The sequence below is a fragment of the Coptis chinensis genome, chromosome 4 (assembly GCF_015680905.1).
Source record: "Coptis chinensis isolate HL-2020 chromosome 4, ASM1568090v1, whole genome shotgun sequence".
NCBI classification, from domain to species: domain Eukaryota; kingdom Viridiplantae; phylum Streptophyta; class Magnoliopsida; order Ranunculales; family Ranunculaceae; genus Coptis; species Coptis chinensis.
In genome coordinates, this window is record NC_141459.1 from 30,170,601 (window position 1) to 30,196,006 (window position 25,406).

General features: G+C 37.6%; 2 protein-coding genes and 1 long non-coding RNA gene across 3 annotated transcripts; 1 reads left to right on the top strand and 2 right to left on the bottom strand.

The window, feature by feature from the left end:
- Positions 1 to 12,931: 12,931 nt before the first annotated feature.
- On the bottom strand, positions 12,932 to 15,031 carry LOC147503133 (uncharacterized). Its single transcript, XR_015220124.1, has 3 exons — positions 14,893 to 15,031; positions 14,351 to 14,806; positions 12,932 to 13,327 (listed from the first exon to the last, which is right to left on the bottom strand). It is a non-coding gene; the product is annotated as an uncharacterized LOC147503133 (long non-coding RNA).
- Positions 15,032 to 17,961: 2,930 nt separating this feature from the next.
- Positions 17,962 to 18,729, bottom strand: LOC147503134 (putative F-box/LRR-repeat protein 23). Its single transcript, XM_086604721.1, has one exon. It carries the CDS (start codon positions 18,727 to 18,729, stop codon positions 17,962 to 17,964), a length of 768 nt encoding a protein of 255 aa, XP_086460847.1.
- A 5,317-nt stretch (positions 18,730 to 24,046) lies between these two features.
- LOC147503135 (uncharacterized) lies at positions 24,047 to 25,147 on the top strand. Its single transcript, XM_086604722.1, has one exon. It carries the CDS (start codon positions 24,047 to 24,049, stop codon positions 25,145 to 25,147), a length of 1,101 nt encoding a protein of 366 aa, XP_086460848.1.
- The last annotated feature ends 259 nt before the right edge of the window (positions 25,148 to 25,406 follow it).

The window sequence follows — 25,406 nt, forward strand, 5'->3', positions numbered from 1 at the left end:
TAAACTAGAGCGATGGGAAAAAGAGAGTAACGCGAATGGGCTATCACATTAATCGTGATAACAAATTGTTTATCATTATTCTCTTGTCACTCATGCATAACTTGATCGTAACATCTAGATCTATGTAACCCTCCCTTTTTCTGTTTTTCATTTTGTATATTAGTATGGTGTGTTAAATAATTCTCACACATTTGTATGGATTAATTATTAAATGGAGAAGTTCCGTATTAATTAGTTGTGTATATTAGTTGTTTTTCCTCTCTAATAAAATATATATATATATATATATATATATATAATATAAATAAAAAAAAAAAATAAAATAAAAAAAAAAAAAAAAAAAAAAAATATATATATATATATATATATATATAAAAAAAAAAAATAATAATAAATAAATAAATAAAAAAAACCATAACAAATAAAAAGGCCATCCATAACAAACTCAACTCCGAAATAATTAATGGATACACATAGTGTTCAGAGAAAATCGCAAGACGCTACAAGGTACACATAACACTTGTCACACATGCAGCTTTTGATTATTCTATCCATATTCTATTACCGAAGTTATGATCATCATTTCTGAAATTACGTGTAAGTTTAACTACCCTATGAAACTTTCCTCCGTATTTTCTAAACATTAAACCATCTCATTAATTGTATTTGGATATCTGACATGACAAAGACTTACTGTGGATCCCCTATGATGCTGTTCATAATCACATGGGTCATTAAATACACTTGGAGTCCAGATTGGTATAGCCTCATAGATTGCCTATAAATCTCTTTTTAAGCCATTCTTATTCATACAATTTTCACTATCCTTCCCTCAGCAATGGCTCAACCAAGAAAATAACGGCAGAGAAAGACTACCTAAAACTTTCGAAGAGGCCGGTTTTCTCCTTATTTTGACACCGAAATCATCGCCGAGGATGGACGCCTCTTCTATATCATTCAGCAGCCTAGTTATTCCGAGAATTGGTTTTGATGTTCTACCAATTTAGCGGTTATGAAGATGGAAAATTCTACTTCAATGCCTATGGACAACGATTGGAATTGAATAAGGAAATGATCTCCCACATACTTCAAATCCCATTAAAACCCAGAGTCCCTTTGTTCAAGAGTCATCATTCGATTCAAGAAAAACTTTTACTGCGAAGCTACCAGATCTCATGGCGACGTCGAACATACACATCACATGGTTCTTCAACGCTCTTTGAAACAGGAATCAACGTGTTGTGCTCCACTGGTTAGGACATAATGTGGTAGGTACATCACACCAATCTGAAGTCACAAAGCCTCAACTTCACCTACTTTGGATTTTGCAAACTCAAAGAGATGACTTTTGTCTGATCCAACACCTCTGGCACGTAATCACCAAGAAAACAAGAAGGTCAGCAGTTCTACCCACTTTGGTTATGCAGATTATGATGCGTTGGGGTTATCCAATAATTTCTCCAGAGACACCCCTTCAAAGAGCATATATAAAGGTACTTCAAACAGACTACTCCGTTGGTTTTTGGACACCTGATACTCTGATAGATGAGCAGAACACACCAAGCTCAAATTCTGACCATTTATTTGATGAAAATGCCATGCTGAATATTATTAATCCCATGGAAGGCATTAAACTTCTTCATCAGGGTTTGAGGGAACTACACGCCGCTCTCGTCAGAATATCATCATCACAACTCTTCAGATTTCCAAGATCGTCAAGCAACGCGATGATGTTCAACAGAGGAGATCTTGGAAAATCATTCTCAATTCTTGCAAAGTCATGCTCTCCTAATGGAAAATCAAACTGTACTCTCGCCACCAAGGGACATTCAGATGCATTTCGCCAACAAATAGATGACCTAAAAGTCACGGTGCAAAATATGCATCTCCTAGATCAATATCGAATCCATGATATTACTAAGTCAATAAGTATATAATCATATATGTTATTACGTTTTTTCCGTCGTACTATATGTATTTTATCTTATCTTTTTGTTTTATTTTGTATGAAATGCTTAGTAGGATTGTCATCATTTCCGTTGTGACTAATATAATTTTAACATGTGCTTTGGAGGGGTCTATTTTCTTACATACTCATTTTTCCATTCACCGATATCGTTACCCATTTCTTTTTACTTCATCCACCATGGCATCTTCATCATCCATGGTACCTCCCAAACTCATTCCCGAAAGCAATCCTTTCAATCTATGATGGATTCTAATGCCTATGGCCATCTCTTCCATGATTACATCACAAACATTGGGTGGTCTTCCCTAATTCTTCAACCCGACCAAACTTATTCTCCTAGTTTGGCTGCATACTTTTATGCTAATATGGATGACACACCAAAGATTCAACCATGCGCATGGTTTCTACTTAGACGGATTCACAATCCGAAGTTGGTGACACACCTCATATCTTTTCCGAACAACAACTTGCTCTAACTTTGGACCTTCCATATCACTTAACCTCGCTGTGATCTTGGCATTACATCTATCATAATTCTTACCGTTCTTTTCGTTGGCAAGCATTTCGGCGACTCTTATGGTGATGGTCTTGAGATCAAACGAGAAGGAGATGGCCATGTACCATGGCACAACATCACCATTCCATTAGCAAGCATGACCATGAACATGGGGACTGCAATGTTATTTGTACTCCTGAACATTATGGGAGATTGGCATTTCTCTACTGCCAATGAGGTCGCCGTCGATTCGCAAGCAGCACTAGCTCGGTCATGCTTTATTTAACATTTTAGGTTGTGTTGTCTCCAGCCTGAAACGAGCTCGCACTTTTCAGGATAAGTATATACTTTTACCAGCCACCGCTTGCCGAATCATGAAGACACATTTCCCACAGTTTGCAGCTACTTTTCATGACTGGGTCAAGGTGGATTCCATGTGCCCAAAAAAACGTAATCATTCGCTCATTAAGGTTTCGTCAATGGAAGGCCCGGTCGATACGAGGAGGCATGTTCGATGTTACCCAAAGGACTAAAAAGATGAAGACCAATTTGGGGGATCTGAGACAAAGAATGGGCAGAAATTTGGAGACTATTATCTATTGGCGCCGATGCTAAGGAAATGCATTTCCTTAAAGAGGACGCCAGACCTTCACGCCGATCTGATTTGGATGGTAAACTTGAGTTTGCCATTGTACATATATCTAGCTAATCCTTTTGTTTGGTGTGCTATTGTTTTTCATGTTTCAGATATCTTTGTGGTTTATTATATCGCGGTGCTATGTTTAGTGTGCTATTGAACATTTTCTTGTTCTTTCTGAATAATATATTATGATCTCCAACCTCTCTGTTCCAGCAATCTAGCCCTAATTTTGCTCACGGTTCTCAGGTACTTTCTCTCTTTAATTATTGATCCTTCGAGGACTAAGCATCATTCTGTTTGGGGGTGCTTTAAACCTATAGCAAAAATTAGGCATCTTGTAGCCTATATATAGTTTTTATTTTCATATTAATAATTGTACTTAGTGACAAAGTCTTGTTTCCTTTTCAATGATGAAAATTGTCTAGAAATCTCACATTAGTATCCGAATTAGGATTTGTTTTTAAGAAACTTTAGATAATAACGCATGACATAATAGTTTATACATCTTTTCATGAATATTCATGTAATCGAGTATCATTGATTGTACATAGCAGTAAGTTTCTGGAACCAACGGTTAGTTACTTAAACTATAAATCCTGTGAGAATCTAACCAAAAGCCTTGATATGAGTGATTTGTGTGTGATGACACAGAGGAGTAGTTTTTCCGATTAGAGGAAATTATGCATCTACTTACTTGATCACCACCAACCCTAAAGCAGAATTTAGGTCTTCTTTGGATCGACATAGCTAAAAATTCTTACCTGTTACAAATATTACCGCTAGTCACTCCATTGAACCTTTCATCAAACCTTTCACTTTCACCACAAAAATTCCTTACCCATCTATTAAACCAAATAAAAGAACCTACCTAAGTGATGAGTATGAGAAATAGGATGAAATGTGGAAGAATAAAGAGAAAGACTTGTCCTAAATATAAGTCGTTATTTGCTTCAAGAAAGGAAAATAGAATCATGTTCTTAAAAAAAAAAAAAAAAAAAAAAAAAAAAAAAAAATCTTTAGTATCCAGAGGCTTAAGAACAAGGTTGGAAAAACTCAGTTAGAAGAAGGAAAGGAAACAAGGATTTCTCTAGTGTAAATATATGAAGACCCTATTCTCTCATACTCGTAAATTTTGATTATCCATTTCCATTTTCTTATACACTATCACCTAAGCCCCACAATACCTAATAAAGACCTCTAGCTCAATTAGGAGTAGGGTGGTGTGATAATAAGTAGTAGACGTGATTGATCGACATCGGCTCCTTTGACTGTCATTGAGATATGGAAACGCGTGTGCCCACCGCACTGGAGTTAACAAAACCGAGTGGGAAAATTTTGAGTGAATATGTGTTTCAACACATACCGCGGAGAACCCATTTAGGTATGCTCTCCAAGGATCCGAAACAACCCCGCTAGTATATTTCAATGAAAAGTTCTTTGCATGAATAATCATATGTAGATGTTTTAATTATTGAATACATATTAACTTGAGTTTCAAAGAAATAAATCCTCGTTCCCTGCTAAGGAGATGTATGGATATCTGAGATTAATTTAGGAAACAAGTTTCTATCACTAAGTCGTTGTAGTATAAATGAAGTTTGTGAGTATCTTTTCTCGAAAACTCTCACGAGGCTATAACTCGCCCACTAGGGAATTCCTAGTGGTTTAAGGCCTTGTTGCATATGGTCAATGCAATCGCACTCTGCGAAACTAGAACTAGTTTAGGACTACACATTTTGGCCACTTATCTATTTTAGTGTCTCTTCTTTGCTTGAGGACAAGCAAAGTCTTTGTTTGGGGTAGTGTGATAAGCACCCAAAAGTGTATTATGAAACCCCATTGAGACATATAAATTTGGTTCATTATGTGTTTAATAATCATGAAATAAATATGTTTTCATCATTGCAGGTATTTGCAGTAAACATGGAAATATTGGTTAAACCCGGAATAAAGCACGAGGAACGCGCGTGATATATGAATTCTCCCAAATCCACGTAGAAGCATCAAACTTCCAAAGCTCCTACCTCTCGAACCGGGACTCGAATCGACAAGAGAGCTGCTCGCATAATCAGGCGATGAACTCTACGATAGGCGGAAGTTGTAAAACGCCCAAAATACCGGATCGCCATGGATCGCACATGGACCCACTATGCGGGGCCACAAGATTGGATGAGTCATCAATCATGGAGCATGTCAAGACAAAGATAACAAATTATTGGTGCAAAGTTGACACCTTGCATGTAATAAATTAGATTAGGTGTTAATAGTGAAAAAAAAGGCAAGGTGTCACTTTGTTTTAATGTGGTAGATAAAAATGAATCAATGTGGTTTGATAATTCACGTGGGAGGAAATGAGATTTCTCTCAAATGGAGAAGAAATTAGACAAATGTGGGGACACTCCAATTACTCCCTTGACTTATTTTCCTCACATGACATTATTTTAGTTCCTTAGTGAAAATGAGAAGTAAGTTTTTGTTTTTATTAAAAAAAGCTTGTAATAGTTTTAATGGAGGAACACTTGTTCTTCTAGGAAATAATAGAAGTGAGTTTGGTAGTGGATTTTCTTCTCTCTCTCTCTCTTTCTCTTTTGTGTTTTTATTAGTTCATAAGTCCTTGTCCCAAGGATCATGAGCTAACTTCCCTTTTGGGGAGTTAGTCTAACTCATGTGAGGGTAAACCAATTGTTGGTTTGGTAGGTTTAGGAAGAACAACTAACTCTACATCCTACCCCAAAATGGTAGTTGGTGTAGAGTTTAGTTAGAAATCAAGCAATGAGCTTAGAGATAAGTCATTGTTTAGTTTCACTTGCTAGCATGTATGAGCTCTTTAGTGAGCCATGCATGCTAGGGATCAAATCTATTTTTCCGTTAGGGACTTGTCTATGAGTTTAGGAAGAATCAAAACCTATTTCAAATCAACACTAATGGTAGTTCACATGAGGAGGATTAACTCTCCAACTTCTCTTTCAAATTTCTATTTCGGTATTAAGTGCATGTTTTCATTTTAATGTTTTTATTAATGTTTGTGTAGGAAGGAAAAAAATCTAGCATTAATAATTACTCCTTACTCTTTAGTTCCCTTATTGTAAATTCCAATTTGTAGTTGTTCTAAGCTTTAGTTTAGTTCGAATCTTTATTCCAACTCTACGAAACGAAGATCGTGAGTAAGGAACCTTGATTGCTTTTGCACCAATTTAGAGAGTTCAAAACTCTAAGTAGTGTTCTCCAAGCATATATCACCGTTGAAATTAGGTTGGGTAGAGTTTCAAAAACTCAAAACTCTTGCTTTCTGGATAGACTTTGGTTCCTGCTTCCTATCTTGGGCTTATCCAATAACCAAAGCAAATCAGACGTCAACCTATCAGTCCCCGATATTTCTTCATCTCCATAACAATACAATGAAACCTACAAATTCATAACACCAAGTTATGCATGTCAAAATACAAAAGGTAGAGCGATCAAGTTATGAATGTGAAAATTTAATAGTAAAACAACCATCTAAGTTTGACTTTTTCCGTAACTATCTATCTATAAGATGAGTAGATCTCTATATACTATTATCAAGAAATCAAGTTATATATATAGGAATAGACATGTTATATAGCATCGTCCATATATTGGTTTTCATCTATTACCACCCTTTACACGAATCAAGATCGGTGTGCACATTCATATACTCTCATTCCACTAAGACTAAGACGACCCAACCATTTACATATTAAATTTCAAGTAACATATAGTAGCAAGCCAGTAACAATGTAGTAATTTGAAAATATATATATGGCATATCGAAAGAAGCAGGAATGCATACAGTTGAACCATCTCAAGCTAGCAATGCAAAGATCAATTTTTTACAAAAACATTATAAGTAATGGATTGAGTACTCGTGGAGAGAAAAAATAGTCATGAAGAAGAAGGCAAAGAAAGGCATAACATTATAGGAGACATGAAAAACATGAATACCTGATGAAGAATAGCTGAAGTTTAGTTGTGTTGCTTGCCAAAAAAATCAAACCATGAATAAATAATTCACCTCCTGAACTTTTGAGAATTTAAATTTTCCTAAGATAGTTTGAACAGATAGAGACTTTATTGATGCTTAGTTGCACACAGATATCAAATCCCATCTCCACTGCTTTGAGTTCCTAGTAGAATATTGAACTCTTTGACCCTCCTCCTGTGTAGATAAAAAAATACATTTCCCTCGTGATTTATTGACATGTTGACTGTGCACAAAGTGTCCTTTAGCGAAAAATATCTAGTTCAATTGTAGATTGAAAAGTTAAGATCAGATTACTTAAAACATATATAAGCAATTAACTACAAAGGGAAAATTTACTTCCTCTGATCAGTAGATCTACAAAAAGGAATACACATGGAATCATAAAAAGAAATATGAAAAAGCTATATATATAATAATTTTAATTGGTATCAAAGACATATAGCTCTCCAATCTCATTGACCTACGGACATGCAAATTAATATTTAAAGAAATTCACATTTTCTATATCCTACTTAAAAAAAAAAATCCTCGCCCGAAGGCCTAAAAGGCCTCAAGTATATATAAAGACCGACTCTTCTTTTATGTTTGAACTTTGCAGATAACCAAATTTTTGGTATAAAATTGAGCTGTTAGAAAGTTATAGATCTATAAGAATGGAGCCATAACCATTAAGAGTTTTAGTAAAAAAAAAAAAAAAAACTCCGGTACCTGGAATGAATAGGAGAAAGAAGCAATAATCGTTAGTTGAGGTTTTTGTTTTTTTATGTTTTTGTTTTTCAATTTTCTTCTTGACTACGAAAAAAGAGAAACAATATTAGTTATGTATGCAATAAGTGAGAAAATACCTAAACAATAGTGGATGACATTGATCCTTCACATTTGAATAACTCTGCCAAGGCGCATCTTTAACTGGAAACAAAAAAATTAAACCTTAAATCAAATGAACCTTCTTTAATGAAGCACAAAAATGGTTCCTCCAAATAAGAGCCCACAATACAATCAATGGCTTATTCAAATATATAGAAATCAAGACAACCAAAACCTGTTTCCATGAATGAGTAGCATTGTCAAATCTAAACTATCAGTATCATTATTTGCAGAAGAGGTATCATTTATCAAAGATTCTAGGACAGCAAATGATATACTAACATGTGTGAGTGATAATTGCCTATTACATAGATATGCACCACACCGTATTCCCCTGAATTTGACAACACTAATAGATGGATATGCACCACATTATCTTTTCCCACATAACATAATGCCTAAAAGGGAAAACAGCAAATAACTGTTGAACACATACCTAAAAGAAGAAATAAGCATAGTGTTACACTTTCAGTTTCAACTTAGCATAGTGTCGATTGAGATGAAACCAAATAACCTTGTTTCAAAGTAAAACCAATCCGTCGAAAGGGATTACATAGTTCTTGTATGACCTTTCAAAAATTATTGATCAACAATGATAATTACTTACCAACACTAAGCTACTCAACTTGATCAGGTTTAGATTGAAAGATCTTACTATCCATTGCAAAGGAATTCCCTTACCCAGGCAGAAAGCAGAATAATTTTTAATCTAAGCTTGACAAATGAAAGATAAGAAGAACAATAAAGAGAATAAAATAAGTGACCGTTGAAGAAATCAACATATAATTCCAAGTGATTATACTACACATGATTTTGGTTACACATGATTTAGGTAAGCTCCAATCATAAAAATTGTAAATAGTGAAACATAAAAACACAAAACTAATAAGAGTTTCACTTGAATTTGACATACATTCTCAACAGCTATTAAAATGGGTGTCATCCAATGACAACGCGATTGCATGTAAAACCTAATATAAAAAAGAAGGAATCAATTGTACCAAAAAAAACTTAGTCTTGATTTGTCATACATTTCCATTTAAAGTGGCTTTTACTAAGTTACCAACTTTTTATTTTTTGCCTATACCTGAGTCACTGAAATTAATCAAGGTACACAAATACCCTGGCGCAAACCAAAATTACATGCGCTAGAAGCCATTAGTGGTTTTGGCATTGGATATTCAATTTTGAAACTGAAAAATAATACAAAGTTTTTTCCATCACCCGAGTTAAACTTAAATAAGCACAACAATACCAATGACCAACAAAACTAATAGTGATGTTGTTTTTCCTTTTATTTTTGCTCTTCTTGCACCAATGTAAATAATCCAACAAACAACTGAGTCCTTAGCATCAATCACTTGGACTGGCCAGTAAATTTCTCCACCATTCACATACTTATTTTCAACATGTTGAAATAACTCAATTCAACAAATTCAAAAAATAAGAACCCCCATATATCAAAAAATAAATAAAATTATTAAAACAAAATAGATAAGAAGACAATGAACATTTCGTGTAAAAAAAGCTTATCAACCATGAAGAGATAAGAAGACACTGAATACATCTTACTTGATAGAATAGGAAGGCATGATAGGTTGATAGGCATGAATACCTGGTGACGAAGAAGAGGTTGAGATTCCCAGAAAAATCAGACCAAGAAAACCCACCTCTTGAACGAATTGATTATTGTATAATAATCCCTTTTTCTACAAAAACCAAAATAAAAAATCATTGAAACAACACAAAAAATGAAAATCATGATGAGATATCATCAATTACAGTCATCACATCATTACAAAATCTCGAATCAAGGCTGTCAATAGTCCAAACTATTTTCGAATACAATGAGATTTCACACCTGACGAATCTTTCCTCTTGTTAGTTTTTAAAGTTGTGATCAAGAGATAAGATAGTTACTGTTAGATGAAACTCAGAATTGAAGTAAATCAAGTGAAGGAGATTAAAAAAAAACATACCCGTAAATATTCGACATAAAGTGAAAGAGATTGGCTTGAGAATGGAGACCGAGGGATTGAAAAGAATGGCTTTGTTGTTTGTTTTTTGGTTGGCAAATTGAGGCTTTGTGGGTTTTGGTTGTAGAGCATGAGAAATAAAACTCTTTTTTCAAAAAGAAGAAATATGGGTTTAGTGATTTTTTTTTTTTTTTTTTTTTGCCCGTAAGATTTGGTAGGTTTAAGTACTAAGACGTCATTTCTAAATGAAATCTATTTCTAAAAGAATGCAATGTACAAATCCCATATTTCTAAAAGTTATTGAGCTTACTTGCTCAAAAATCCCAAACTATTTGTTTTCCTCTAACTGCATTACCGTAAACATAGATTTGAAACATTATTTACCATGCTAGTTGTGCTAGTAAAATAATGCAATTATTTTTCCTTAGCAATCGTGTCCTAGATTACTAATTTTTGTTACACAACAGATTCCTAGATTACGTAAACTTTTTTCAGAAAAATATTCAGGGAATTGAAAAGATATCATAGAGATAATAACTAACAAAAATCTTGGGCAAGAAACACAAAAGGAGGTTCAAGCAAATCAATGAGAAAACAATACATTTCAAAGAACAATACAATAAGAGCAAGATCGATACTGAGTAACCTAAATGGATTGCATAAAACCATCATATAGTCTTGATTAAAAAAAAAAAAAGAATTTTACAGGATCAATTTTCGATCATATAGAGATTTTTTTTTTAATATGATTTCAAGTTTTCAACTAACATTCACTAAATCCGTATTAATACAATAAACAATCTAATCTACAGTTCACGATAAGTTTTCATTAAAAGATATACTCACCATCAAATTGATAAATAAAATTACTTGCGAACTTTAAACTATAGTGGCCAGCTTGGGCTTTTATTGGCATACTTATCACATTGTGGAAGACCTTGAAAGATTGAAACACTCTAGGCATTGCTATTTCATGACTCATGTACATTTTTTATTTATGCTCAAAAAGTTGAATCAATGAACCAACAGCTTAAAAGTCAAACATGAAAATCAATACTGAACAAATATGCAAAGAACAAAAATGATGAACTTATACTATACCGAAACAGGTCTACCTTAGAAGAAGGCAAACATCTTTTTCTTTGGATGTTCGCTTTCACTTGAAGCACGGAATCTGAATAATCAAACGAAAACAAAGATTAGAAAGCACCAAAATAGACTATGATAGAAGGCACAAAAATTAGAAATAGAAATGTACATAGAGAGACACAAACCTGAGATTCTATGAGATGAACAAACCCCCATGAAAATGGGCATTACGAACAAAGCCCCAGTAGGGCTCGAACCCACAATCACCTAATTAGAAATCCTTATCCAGAGATTAGCATCTCTCTAGTCCCAACCTTTTTTTTTTCGTATCTGTAGTTTTCATTTGAAAGACATGCATGGCTGATATTTTTATATAATTACCAGAGAAGTGAAAGGAAGTGGAAGTTGAGAACAAATTAAAGTACATATATCAACATAGATTTGAATTGTATAACTTGATCCTTTGTATAGGTTATTTTGTGACCAAGAACCCTGGAATGTATCGAAAACATCCTAACTATATATAAATCAAATTTCCTCATACAAAGAATAGATATAGGGAAGAAAGAAAGATAGTGTAACTTATATATCAATGCTATGAGCTTTGAGAGAGGCATAGAACGTGGCCGATCTAGTTAACAGTAGATAAGAGTCTTTCTATCTCGAAGCACTCTAAACACCCTGTTTAACAATGTGGAAACCCCACAACAAAATCACACACAAAAAGATCTTTAAAAACAGGTTTTCAAGCCCAATAGTTATATCAAACTGTTGCTACTTTGTAAGAAATAGTAGAAACCACACAATCACATATGCTACAAAATATTCATTCTGGCTCAATAAGTTGTGGGTCTGTGTGTGGACTGATTTATACCATGGTTTAAAATCGTCATACCAACCAACCGATGTCTTTCATCCAAACATGAATTCGTACTATTGACTTTATATCGGAAAAATACATTCATAAACAAAGAATATATATAGAAACAATTAAAAGAAGGTGGACTTGAATGCAAGCATGGTTGTTGCTTAAATTACAGATAATAAAGAGCGATGGAGTGTGTTGGATTCATTGTTCGGGTCCAAGAATTAATTTCTCGAAGCACTAAACTTCCTCTGATCAAAAGAAACTTAAAGATATATAAATACCGGAAAATATAAACATCTTAGTTGTAGTGTGTTAAGAGTACTACAACATTTGAGTTGGTATGAGCTCGGTCCATATAAGAGCAAAAATTGTGAAAGGCTATGCATTCAAAAGCTGTTGATTCCATTACAGTTTAAATGGGCGATTATAAGAACAATGCAGTGATTAAGCTCAACATACCACAAAATGATTTTGTTGTTGTCACATTTTATCTAAAAAAAACTACATCTTCCATTGAAAGAAGTTCAAAAGTTATTGAGCTTACTTGCTCAAAAATCCCAAACTATTTGTTTTTCTCTAACTATCTTACCGTAAACATAGATTAGAAATATTATTTAACACGCTAGTTGTGCTAGTAAAATAATGCAATTATTTTTCCTTAGCAATCGTGTGCTAGAGTACTAATTTTTGTTACGCAACAGATTCCTGGATTACGTAAGCTTTTTTCAGAGAAATATTAAGGGAATTGAAAAGATATCATAGAGATAATACCTAAACCCTGTAAAGTTTAGTACAATAGAGACCCCTATATTTAAGTCTACAAAAATTGTGGAAATTCTACTCGTATTGTACCACAATAAATCATATTATATCAAAAGTTTTGAAAAACATAAGTTTGTAAAATATATGATACCAAAAAGAAATATTCAATGATCTTAATGATAATATCTTTGATAAGGATTGTGTCAAGTTAACTGAAATTATTTCATTACTCAAAAAAAAAAACCAATACAAAATATTGAATAAGCAAGAAAATAAAAATAATCGCAATGAAAAACACGATCAACAAAATGATATTGAAAATGCAGACCATGCAAAATTAAACAACAAATTTTCAGTAGAAGTTGTAAATTTTTTGGTACCTGGTGGTGCTTCCACTGGTACTTGCTCCATTGAGTTTTTGAAAAACATAACCAAGACGCTATAATAATGACCTAATCAAGATACTACTCAAATCACAGACATAAAATCAATATTAATTTCTAATGAACGAAATGAGATTATACCTGCAAACAGCGAGGCCACCGAGAAGCTTATTTCGAAGAGACTCAACTTGAGCAAGCACAACACTATTTTTAGGAAACTTGAACCTTTTCTGAACGACAGATGTCAGTTCCCTAATCCTCCTCCCCTTCTCACCTTTAACAAACCAAATAGCCCAATAAGCAAAATATAAATATCGGGAAAAAAATGAGAATTTTATTTTGATTTAATTTACTGAGAACTTTTGGGTACGGGTGGCACAGATGATGATTTCAGTTTTATCGCTTTTATAAAATTGATAAATACTAACACTTACACTAACTAAACCCCTCTTTAACTACCCCATTTCAATCATTCTACTTTATCTACCTTCAGATCCAAAACAATCCAAATTCAGCAATAACATTATAAACTCATAGAGTTTCTTACACCAAAAGAAAAGTGGATTGCCGAGCATCTTCCGAACGCAATAGTGTGGGTTCTTTGGTTAGAGCGAAATCGGAAAATTTTAAAAGCAACGAGAAAGAATTGTGAAAGATCTTAATTGAAGTTAAAGAGACTTTGTATAATTGGTCGAGGAGCGATGCTCACTCTAGGGAGTTGAGATTTCAAGATTTTATTGTGAATTGGGATAATATAGTCTCAAAAGCTTTGCATTTTTCGTTTGTCGGGTTATATGGAGCGTAACTGTTAGCATCATGCTAATAATGTGGTGATTATGTGTGATTGTAAAAAGGAATTAGGGAATGAAATATAACTTTTCCCGGTCAAATAAAAAATGCTCATAGTAAACCAACATTCCAAAATAACTACATATCCCATAAGCATTAAGATTGGACATAAAAACCAAATCAACTCAATCAATCTAATTTAACACTACCTGATTAATGACCGGCGTGTTCTTTAACATGCTAAAGAACGAATAATCAAGCATTGTATCAAAACTCTCCTGACGACTACGTCCACTATACCCCTCTTTAAAATACTCATTTTATATTCATTATTCAACATACTTCCTCTATATTCAGATCCAAAAACTAACCACATTCAACTAACAAACAACAATACCCAAAATGCCCAATTTATATTAATCAATCAATTCAATTAATATAATTACCAGACTAATAATTAAAGCAAATCAATGAATCTAATTATAATTAAAAGGATGATATGACATACCTGACAATTAATGAGCAGCATGTTCTTGGGCATGAGCAAGATGACGACGTTCTTCAGGAAGAGCAACCAAGTAAGAGAAAATCATCCTACCGAAACAAACATGGAAAATAGGATCAGGTGAACCGGTCAGAATATATTTCTGTTAGCCACAAATTGTTAACCCAAAATGAACACATTAGAAAAAATAATAATATTATATATAGTAAGAGAATGGGAAGAGATGGAATATACCTGTCTTTTTTTTGCTCATCTCGGTCGCCATGATTGGAGGATGAGATTTAGTGGAGGTGAAAGAGAAGAGGTTTTGCATATCAGGAAATATCAAAATAAAATGCATCCACTCCATTATAAAGTTTTCACCTTGTGCCATGGGTGGGCTTTGATCCGAGGAAACTTGTATTCGGTGTAATTTGGATTCATGCATTTAATCTCTTCTCTGGTTGGGGTCCCCAAGACCTGACATAAAACCAAAAGAATCCTTAGAGATGAAGCATGTTAAGAATGAACAGAAGTAACACCATCGAAGTAAAGCAATTGTTAACCTTGATTACTTCTACCAGTTAATCAACGCCACTTTCTCCAGGAAATAAAGGCTAAACAGCATAAACCACTCATTAAACACCAGAAGAATCTAGGAATCCAAATGAAAAATGTAATTTTACACACAAAATTCAAGTTTTGTGAAGTTATGGTACAACCAGAGAAAAAAAACGAAGGGGGGAGGAGGGGGTTATGGTTCAGAATAAACACTCGTGGGGGTTTCCTGAATATAGAATATTAACGCAGCCGTGCCAATGTATCCAAGTGCTTCCAGGTGCTAACGTCACTTAGGTTTAGAGACAGATTTACATATAGAATTTTTGTTTTGTTTAGCATGGTATCAGGTTTAGGCCTTAGTTTTAAGAACGGCTATTCAATAAATGAATTTTGTTTTGTTTACGAATGTCAACTTTGGAGATTGCTTATTGATGCATTACTTGACAGGTGATGTATGATGCACGTGGTGTTAGATTACTTGCTGGGCGCCAAGCAGAGGTGCGAATTTGAGTATTAGTTGCAGAGGTGCGAATTTGAGTATTAGGGTGTGTTTGTTAAATTTTAACTAATGGAAAGGAAAGGAAATAAAATGGGTGGTCCACTATGGAATGGAATGGAAAGGAAATAATTTTAAATGGTATGTGTTTGGTAAACTGGGGAAAGGAAAGTAAAAACTGGGGAAAAGAATAATCATGTTTGTTTGCAAAAGCTATGGAAAGGAATAATTGTATTGTTGAGTGGAGTGTATTAGTAGTAAGTCCCTATTTATTTATTTCCTTTCCTTTCCTTTCCACAAAATTTTCAGGGGTTAGCTAAAGACACAAAACCTTTTCCATTTGTTTCCATATGGAAAAACTCATTTCCTTTCCATGGGTAAACAAACGCCTTAAAAACTATAGAAAAGGTGGACCACTCTTATTTTCCTTTCCTTTCTATAGTGTTTCCATCATAACAAACACACCCTTAGTTTACATAAATAATTGTGTGATAAGTTTAAGTTTAAGTTGGAGAGGCCCCCAAATATAAAATTTGAGGAGGTCAGAATAATACGAAAAAAAAAATAAAAGGAGATTTAAACAAATTTGGGGAGGTGTGACTAATTATTATTAGATCCGATTTTTTAGGAGCCAATCATATTGCTTAAGGTGCAAAATGGAGCGATATGGTGAGGAGAGAGAATGTGCACGAGCTTTTATATATATAATTTGAGGAGGTCAGAATAATACGAAAAAAAATAAAGGAGATTTAAACAAATTTGGGGAGGTGTGACTAATTATTATTAGATCCGATTTTTTAGGAGCCAATCATATTGCTTAAGGTGCAAAATGGAGCGATATGGTGAGGAGAGAGAATGTGCGCGAGCTTTTTTATATATATATATATATATATATATAGATTGTCAAAAGTTGTACCAAAATTAAAAGAATATGGGCCGTTGGATAACTTCATAACATTATTAACGATTTTTAGCGAGATTGTACATCTTCAAATGAATTGATTTTTTGTGAGGATGATCTCTATTGTGTGGAGAACATCTACACAAAAAATTAGATTCTAATTCATTATATTTAGTGGTGGAGTTTTTTTGGAGTCATTTTAAGTGGAGTTCATATAACCATCCCCAAATGTAAAATCACATTACAAACAAAAAATGACTGCTCTGTTTTTTGGTAGAGCTAATCTTCCTTGGTGCTGTGAGATTCATGATGCCTTGACAAACTATTGTCACTTGTTTGGTCAATCCTTCAAGTTGAACAAGCCCTCTATTTTTTAAGCCATAATTTGCGAGACAAACTAATTGCAAGAGCACTCAAAATCCCTCTTTATCTATTCCATAACTAAATACCTTGGCAACATTAATCGAAAGAAGCATACTAGTGATACAACACGTTCTTAAACCATTTCTAAGAGAATCGCTTCTTGAAAGCATAAAATTCTTTCTGAGGCAGGACGGAGTACTCTCTCAATCATCGTTGACTGACTAAATAAAGCCACAGGTCGCCCTTGCCGTTATATATGCAATTGTCATAGTTAACTGGAAATAAAAAAGGCTGATCGATCCCATTACAAGTCCATTTTTTTTTAGAAGAACGTGGAAATAGATCAAGAGTTCCAAATGCATAACTCCCAGTCCCAACCAGTTTGAGACTATAACCTTAACAAAATAATTAATCCTGTTAATTACAAAACAAACATTTTGGTAGACATTCATAAATTTGCAAGCACAAAAGTCTGGATGCCAACTGCAAAATTGCACCAATTTTACCTTACTAGCTCCTAAGAACAAAACTAGTTAATCTGTACAATATGCTTTAATACCTTAACAAGCTTCAAATGATGAGGCCTTAAACCACTGTCATCATATTTCTCTCGAGTATAAAGTCATTTTTTTGGATCCAAAGAAGCTGGTAGGTGGCATTACTCTCTTTTGGAAGCCTTACATCTCTGAAACTTTCTCTGTTTTTGCAAAAAGGGTAATTTTATTCATAGCACCCAAAAAAAAAAAAAAATAATATAGAAGATTACGACACAAATTATCTAAAAGAGTCTCAAGTCTCAAAGCAACTTTTTATCTATAGCATTATAAAGAACAACTTTTAAACATGTGATTAACAAACATTCAGTGAGGGAAAATAACAACAAAACACGACCTCACAACGAAATATAGCATGTCAAACCATATTCGGTGTTCCTTCAGGAGAACAACATCTTGCACTGTCTTGTCCAATACTATCACTGCATACATGAATACTAAATACCTATATAAAGTCCTACGTGAATACAATAAGTTGGCAACCCGTCTACTGGAAATGTCATATACTTTCACTGGAATTTCCTTGCTTCTATAGTTCTATAGCTTAGAAACAAAAGACGTTTAATAAGATACCTAAAACTACTGGAGAGAGCCAAATCTCACAGCAGATAAAGTGGCCATACGTGCAACTAGTTTGAACAGCCAGGAATTAGTAACTTCAGTAGAAAAGCTTCTAGGGTAACTTCACTGGAGGTACCTGATGCGACTTATGGGAGATTTGTATAAGCCTTATGGATTCATAGTACTTGGCTTGCAAAAGCTAAGATAAGTTGCACCTAATTCCCTTGTGACCATTTGGTAGCCATACATCTCTGATTCTATCTACACATTTATTTAACAGCTTTGGATCCACAATCCAACGACTGTATCGAAGATCAAGATATTCAAGGTAGGGACATCCTTCAAGAATGGCTTCCAATCCGTCATTTTCCAAATAGTTATCAGTAAGACTAAGACGGCGTAGTTGAGGCATGCTTTCTGCAATGGCGAATGCAACATCGCGGCTCTCTTTCTGATTGAACGCCAAAGTCAAACACTTGAGTTTCGGGCAACAACGACCCAGTTTCTTGATTGTCTCTCTAGAAAATGAATATTTTATAAGTACAAGCTCTTCCAGCAAAGGAAAACTTCCGGCAGCTTTAATCAATGCACCGTCAGATATGAAGCGGCAACAATTTATTTGAAGAGATTTCAGCATATTTGTTCGGTGGGCGACATAGCGTAAAATCATCTCGGACTTATCACCATCGTAAGAGAAGTCCGTCAGCTGTCTACAGCTTCTATCCACGAGTTCTTTGGTGAATCGCAAGGCACCATTATTACTTCTAAAACATCTCCATAGATGGCGAATAGCTATAGAACGAAAGAGCTGCGGCTCTTTGGCGAGTTTTCGCCACGAAGAACAGACCCTTTGCGCCGTAAACAAAATTTCATACGCGGTAAGTTTCATAAATATCGCAAGCATAACATCTTTAGGCAAATCAAGCCAGTTCCTCGTGCAAGTAGTTACTTGTCTTTTTCGTTTCATTTAATACGGGTTTAAGGTTTTTACCTGTTGACAATATTGGATCGAAGCTCTGCGTGCAATTTCTGATGGAGAGAGAAACTGAGAAAAAGGCAAGAGGAATGTGAAATGGAGAAAAAAATTGCGATTGGCTGCTTTTTGGGGCTCCATCCAATTGTCTAGGTGTATTGGGCTTGAACCACTCCAGATACACTCACAATGACTAATCACTTTCAACGAATTTGATTTCCATTCGGTGAACCCAACACAGCCTCCGAAATATTTTTTGTTTTTACTCCGTCAACAAAACAAAAAATAGATTATGCCACTGTGGATTTCATTGGAATGCTCCGTCCACAAAGCGCACCTCTGCTCACTTGAGAGATATATGCTCAACACTAAAGACTTTCACAATCACCACTCCATCCTTTGCATATATTATGACCGGAAGATCTATCATTTAATTGGTGTAGAATATCTATGTATCTATGCAAAAATTCTAAAATGAACAAACTGATGTAGCAAGTGCAACATGAATGTTGCAGTGATATTTGACAGTGAAACATGAATGCAGTTGATAGTGCAATATGAATATTGCAGGAGTTTAGTTGATTGTAGATTTGTAGCAGGCTGCAGAGCAATTTGTTCATTTTGATGTTGTAGTGGTGGTTTTTCATAGTGCAACATTGATGTTGCAGTGCCACATCATTGTGTCGATCAACTGTGTCAAATTCTCTGTGTCAGTGTAGAATTATTGATAATAAATCCACTAAACCTTCATATTGCACTTGCCACGTCGGTTTGTTCATCATATAGAAAAACTCATATCCATGTAGTACCCTTCAAATCTGCTAAATTCTTTCATAATATAAAACTCTCTATAGTAAATTTACCTTTCTCAACTGCTTTTTTAGCTGATGATTGCTCTGTTTTTGGTTGGCATTTACATTTCACATTAATCAAAAGTAACATACAACAAATTTTTAGCTAGAACCATCTCAAAGAAGATCCTTTCTTGGAAGCATAATTCCTTGGGTTAGTTAGTGTTGTTAATATATATAAAAAAAAAACACGATCAACCCATTTTTTTTTTGTGTGTACTTGTGGTGGAGCGGGGGGGGGGACGGTGAGTTGACTTCGTTAAATCAAGGACATTACCAAAATAATCAACTGTCCCATGACACATCAACTAATAATACCCATAATCTTTTAATTTCAAATTTGCCACTAAACTCATATCCCACCCCACTAAGACTAAATGATAAGAGTGGAATTCGAGCTAAACGAGCTGAGCTTTACCATGCTCAAGCTCAGCTCGTTAATTACACGAGCTTTAAATTGAGCTCGAGCTTAATTTATATAGTTAAACGAGCGAGCTCGAGCCGAGCCCGAGTGGCCCGGTTATTTTACACTACAAATATGTCATTGTCATTCTCGACTGACTCATACATCGAATTCTCCAAAATCCCTAACATGAAACTTATAATCATTTAGCCTTCTTCAATTTCATTAGGCCATTCATTAGGGTTTATGGAAGGGAGTGTGTAGCGGTGGTTACTCGCAGGAGACATAATCTAGGGATATCGTACCCGATGCACAGTATGGGGGGATGACCGCGGAGTAGGGGATAGATACCATGCTGGCCCGATGCGGGATAGGAGAAAGAATTAGGTGTACAATATCAGACCACGGACGTGTGTGAGGGGAAAAAACCCTACACGTGGATGGAGGGGGAGCGCAGGATGGGAAATGAGGTGGACGGCCAGGATGGAGCTAGGGGGATATAAAAGGAACAGTGAAGGAGAGAGAAGATGGGGCGAACTGATTGCAAGAAACCTAGAGAGTGAGAGAAAGAAAGGGTAAATTTGAGGGGACAGGGAGAGTGACACAAAATTTGACGCCATCTATGGGGACGAGAAATAGGCTACTGAAGAAATGGCCACGAAAGTAAAGAGAGAAATGGGGATTCCGAGGAAGGTGGCAGTTGCAGAGGAGGAGGGGGAATCGGTGAGGAGTGATAGGGGAGAGCAAGACATAGAGGACACCACCGCGTCGGTATCGGAAGGGACAAGACTGTTGCATGAGGAGATATCAAGGTTGAAGGAGGAGAATGAGGGACTGCGAAGGGAGAAAGAAACCATAGAAGAGTCAGAGAGAGGGTTGCTGAGTCAGAAGAAGAGGAGGAGAGGAGGCCCAATTTGGCGGATGAGTGGGGCTGGGCTCACCAAAGAGCAAGTGAGGGAAATGATAACAAGTGACTTGAAAGCAAATCTAGAGCAGGCTAAAAACATGGGTGGGGCGGCGAACCAGGTGGTGGCGGGGTTGAACCGCAACTCGTTGGTTGACGCAATATGGAGGGCGGAAGTGCCCAAGCGGTTCAACCAGCCTCGATTTGAGAGGTATGATGGCACAGGAGATCCGGCGGACCATATCCACCACTTCCGGTAACAGATGCCGTTGTGGCAAGAGCCTAGATATGATGGACTACGATGTATGATGTTTCCAGCGAGCTTGAAAGGGGGAGCTTCGGACTGGTATTACAGACTGCCATCCAAGAGCATATATAAACAACTTTCAAGAGCTGGAGCAATCGTTCGTGGACCACTTTATACACTAGAAAAAGCGGGTAGTGGATATTGCGGCTCTGTTCAATGTGAGACAGAGGACCGCGGATTCATTCGGTGAGGGAATTCTTGTGCAGATTCAAAGCGGAGACCCTGAAGGTGGAAAATTTGGATGAGAGAACTGCGGTAATTGCATTCGAGAGGGGGCTGCGACCCGGGACAAGGGTACATGAGTCAGTGGCTAAAAACGAGATCGCGACGTTACAAGAGTTGTACCCGAGAGTGGAGAAATATATCAGATACGAAGATACTATGCACAAAGAGACGAAAAGGCCGGGCAAAGCCGTGTTGTCGTTAGAGAGGAGTGAAGACCGTGGACGGTCAGAGGCGTCAAACAAAGGAAGCGGTGGGAATCGGGGATACTATGCGTAGCCCGAGAGGGAGAGAAGCGAGGGGAGAAAGGAATACAGAGAGAGAAAACCGTACCGGGACACAGAACAGACACCAGTGAACCGGCCTTTGAGTGAAATATTGCCGCTGATTCGAAGTATGCCGAGGTACGAAGGTCTGCGCAACAAGCTAGACGAGATACTAGGGAAACCTTATTGTGCATACCATCAGGTGTAGAACCATAAGACAAATGAATGCTACGCGCTCAAGTGGCAGGTACAGAGAATGATAGGGAGGGGTTTATTGAATGAGTTCATCGGGGAAAAAGGGAAAGAGGAGCTGGAGCCCAACCAGGGGAGGATACTGGGGATAATCAACGTCATTTTTAGCGGTGAGATTTTGAGTCATAATGTCCATCGGGATAGGATAAGGCAAACTGCGAGCATGCAGCAAGTTAATGAGACATCGGGACAGTCGCGGCCTGTTCCACGGTCGATAGCAAAGCGGGGAAGCATTGTGTTTACTAATGCAGACTTGAAGGCAGTTGACTCCCCGCATGAGGACGCACTGGTGATCACTATAGCAATAGGCAATTACTTGGTGAAAAGAGTGTTGGTGGATTGTGGCAGTGCCGTGGACTTGTTGTTCCGGGGGACAATGGAGGAGATGAAGATTGATAGGAAACAGTTGCGACCATCGCAGACAAACTTGTACGGGTTCAACGGGAGCATGACCAAGCCTTTGGGAGAGCTCTTGCTCCCCGTAACCACTGGTCCGATGACAGTGTTTTCTCGGTTCAAGGTGGTGGACGCCGGGTCATAGTACAACGCCATCCTAGGAAGGCGGTGGATTCACGAGATGAAGGCAGTGCCTTCCACCTACTACCAGTAAGGGTGGAATTTGAGCCGAGGGCTCGGAGCTCGGCTTGGGCTTGGCTCATTTAAGCTCGGCTTGAGCTCATTCGTTTACTATATGAGCCGATCTCGAGCTCAAATAAAAGCTCGTGTAACAAATGAGCTTGATGAAGCTCGACTCGTTTAGTTCAAATAGCATATTTATAGTGTAAAATAACCAAGGGCTCGGAGCTCGGCTTGGGCTTGGCTCGTTTAAGCTCGGCTCGAGCTCACTCGTTTAACTATATGAGCTGAGCTCGAGCTCGATTTAAAGCTCGTGTAATTAGCGAGCCGAGCTTGAACATTGTAAAGCTCGGCTTGTTTAGCTCGAATTCCACCCTTAACTACCAGGTGATCCGGTTCCCCACCTCGGCAGGAATGTATGAGGTCCGCGGCGATCAGGTGATGGCGAGGAATAGCCATCAAGGGACGGTGAAGAGGATGATCCGCGAAGATGAAGGAGAGACCTCGAATCCAAGAAAGAGGCAGGCATAACAATTACAGTGCGCCTCAGTGGAGGGGGACAGGGAGTCGACGGTGGTACCCAAGACTTTGGACGAGATTGTGATCGTGAATGTGGGGATGGGAGAGGAAAAGAAGTTCACGTCAATAGGTTCTAGCTTGCCGAAAGAGTGGAAAAATAAGTTGATAATGTTTCTATCCGAAAATAAGGATGTCTTTGCTTAGACGATCGAAGACATCACCGGACTGGACCTAGAGTTCGCATGCCACCACTTGCACATGAGGGAGGATGCGAAGTCTGTGGGGCAAAAGATGAGAGGGGTTAGACCGAAGTATGTGGAAGGAATCTGCGAAGAGGTTGCAAGGTTGAGGGAAGCTAGAATAATACGGGAAGTTGAGTTCGCGAAGTGGTTATCGAACATAGTTGCAGTACCTAAGAAGAATAGAAAGGTCCACATGTGCGTCGACTTCACTGACGTCAATGCGGTGTTCCCTAAAGATAGTTATCCCATGCCAAGGGTGGATGAGCTAGTGGATAGGACGGCGGGATTCAAGATATTCTCCTTCATGGACGCGTCCATGGGATACAACCAGGTTGCGATGTATGGACCCGATCAGGAGAAAACGGCGTTCATAGTGGAAGGAGGAACCTATTGTTATACAAGGATGTCGTTCGGGTTGAAGAATGCTGGAGCCACCTTCCAGAGGCTGGGAGAGAAAATGTTCGAGAGCAAGATTCGGAGGGGGATTGAGATATACATAGATGACATGGTGGATAAGAGCATGCGGATGCACAATCTGAAGCTTAACCCGGAGAAGTGCACCTAGGATACATTGTGGACCTTTGGGGTGACCACTGGAAAATTCCTAGGATACATTGTAACTCACCGAGGGATAGAGGCCAACCCTGAGCAAATACGGGCATTGGTGGAGATGGCCTCACCGTAGAATATTAAGGAAGTGCAGCGGTTGGCTAGGAGGGTTGTGGCACTAAATAGGTTCATTTCGAAGTCATCAGACAAGTGTAGACCGATGTATAGGCTCCTGAGGAAGACGCCGGATTTTACTTGGACGGCCGAGTGCGAAGAAGCATTTCAAGAACTGAAAGGTTATTTGGGCAAGGCGCCCCTATTGTCTCGGCTAGAACCGGGGGAGAAATTATACCTGTACTTGGGAGTTACGGAGTACGCGGCTAGTTCGGTCTTCGTCCGAGTGGTCGACAAGATAGAAAAGCCGGTGTACTTCCAGAGTAAAACTTTGTTGAATGCGGAGACAAGGTACAGTAGGGTGGAGAAATACGCATTGGCGTTGATATTCTCGGCATTGAAGTTGAAGCCGTACTTTGAGGCACATTCAGTGGTGGTAGTGACAAATTTGCCTCTAAAGCAAGCACTAAAAATAGAAAAATCTGAAAGGATGCTGAAATGGGTCGTGATGCTGAGTGCTTATGAAGTACAGTATCAGATAAGGACTGCGGAAAAGGCACAGGCCTTGGCCGAGTTCCTGGCAAAGTTCCCAGCTGAAGATCCTACGTGGGGAAAGGAAATGGTTATGGAGCCAGAATGTGAGAGTGAACCAAATATGTTAGATCCATGGGATAATAGGAATGGGTGGAGAGTGTTTGCAGACGGATCGACCACTGACATGAGCAACGGAGTGGTGGTGGTATTGGTTACGCCGGATAACGATAGGATCGAGCTGTCTATGAAATTGGGGTTCGCGGCAACCAACAATGAGTCAGAATATGAGGCCGTGTTAGCAGGGTTAGGGATGGCAGAGGATCTAGGGGTGACCGAGTTGACTGTGTACTCCGACTCCAATTTGGTGGTATGTCAGGCGAATGGGGGATTTGTGGCTAGGTGCGACCGAATGTCGAGGTATTTGGAGGTGGTGCATGAGAGAGCAGCGAAGTTTAAACAGATCAGGTTCATACATCTGGGTCGCGGTGATAATAGGCATGCAGACGCCCTAGCTTATGTGGTAGCGGCTATGCCCGGATCCGAGGAGAGAACCATAAGAGTAAGGAAACTGGAGAGACCAAGTATTGAGAAGGGGACGAGGTGCACCAGACCGCGGAAGATACAGGAGGATGGATGGACCCCATCAAGCACTTTCTGTCGGGAGGGGAGATAAGTGATCCCAAAGAACGGAGAAGGTGGGAGCAGACATCGCGGAGGTACACTGTAATAGAGGGGGAGATGTATCGAAAGAATTTCGATGGACCGCTGCTGAGGTGTCTGGGGCCAGCCCGGGCGCAAGAGGTTTTGGTAGAGCTACATGACGGGGGCTGTGGAAGTCACTCCGCGGGAAGGACAACAGCTCATCGGTTGCTAACACAAGGGTACTTCTGGTCTCATATGAAAAGGGACGCAGTGGAGTTTGCGAAGAGGTG

What these genes read in the sequence shown, in the direction of transcription:
- LOC147503135 (XM_086604722.1), top strand. Translation starts at nt 24,047, where the DNA reads ATGTATAGGCTCCTGAGGAAGACGCCGGATTTTACTTGGACGGCCGAG.
- LOC147503134 (XM_086604721.1), bottom strand. Translation starts at nt 18,729, where the DNA reads ATGAAACGAAAAAGACAAGTAACTACTTGCACGAGGAACTGGCTTGAT.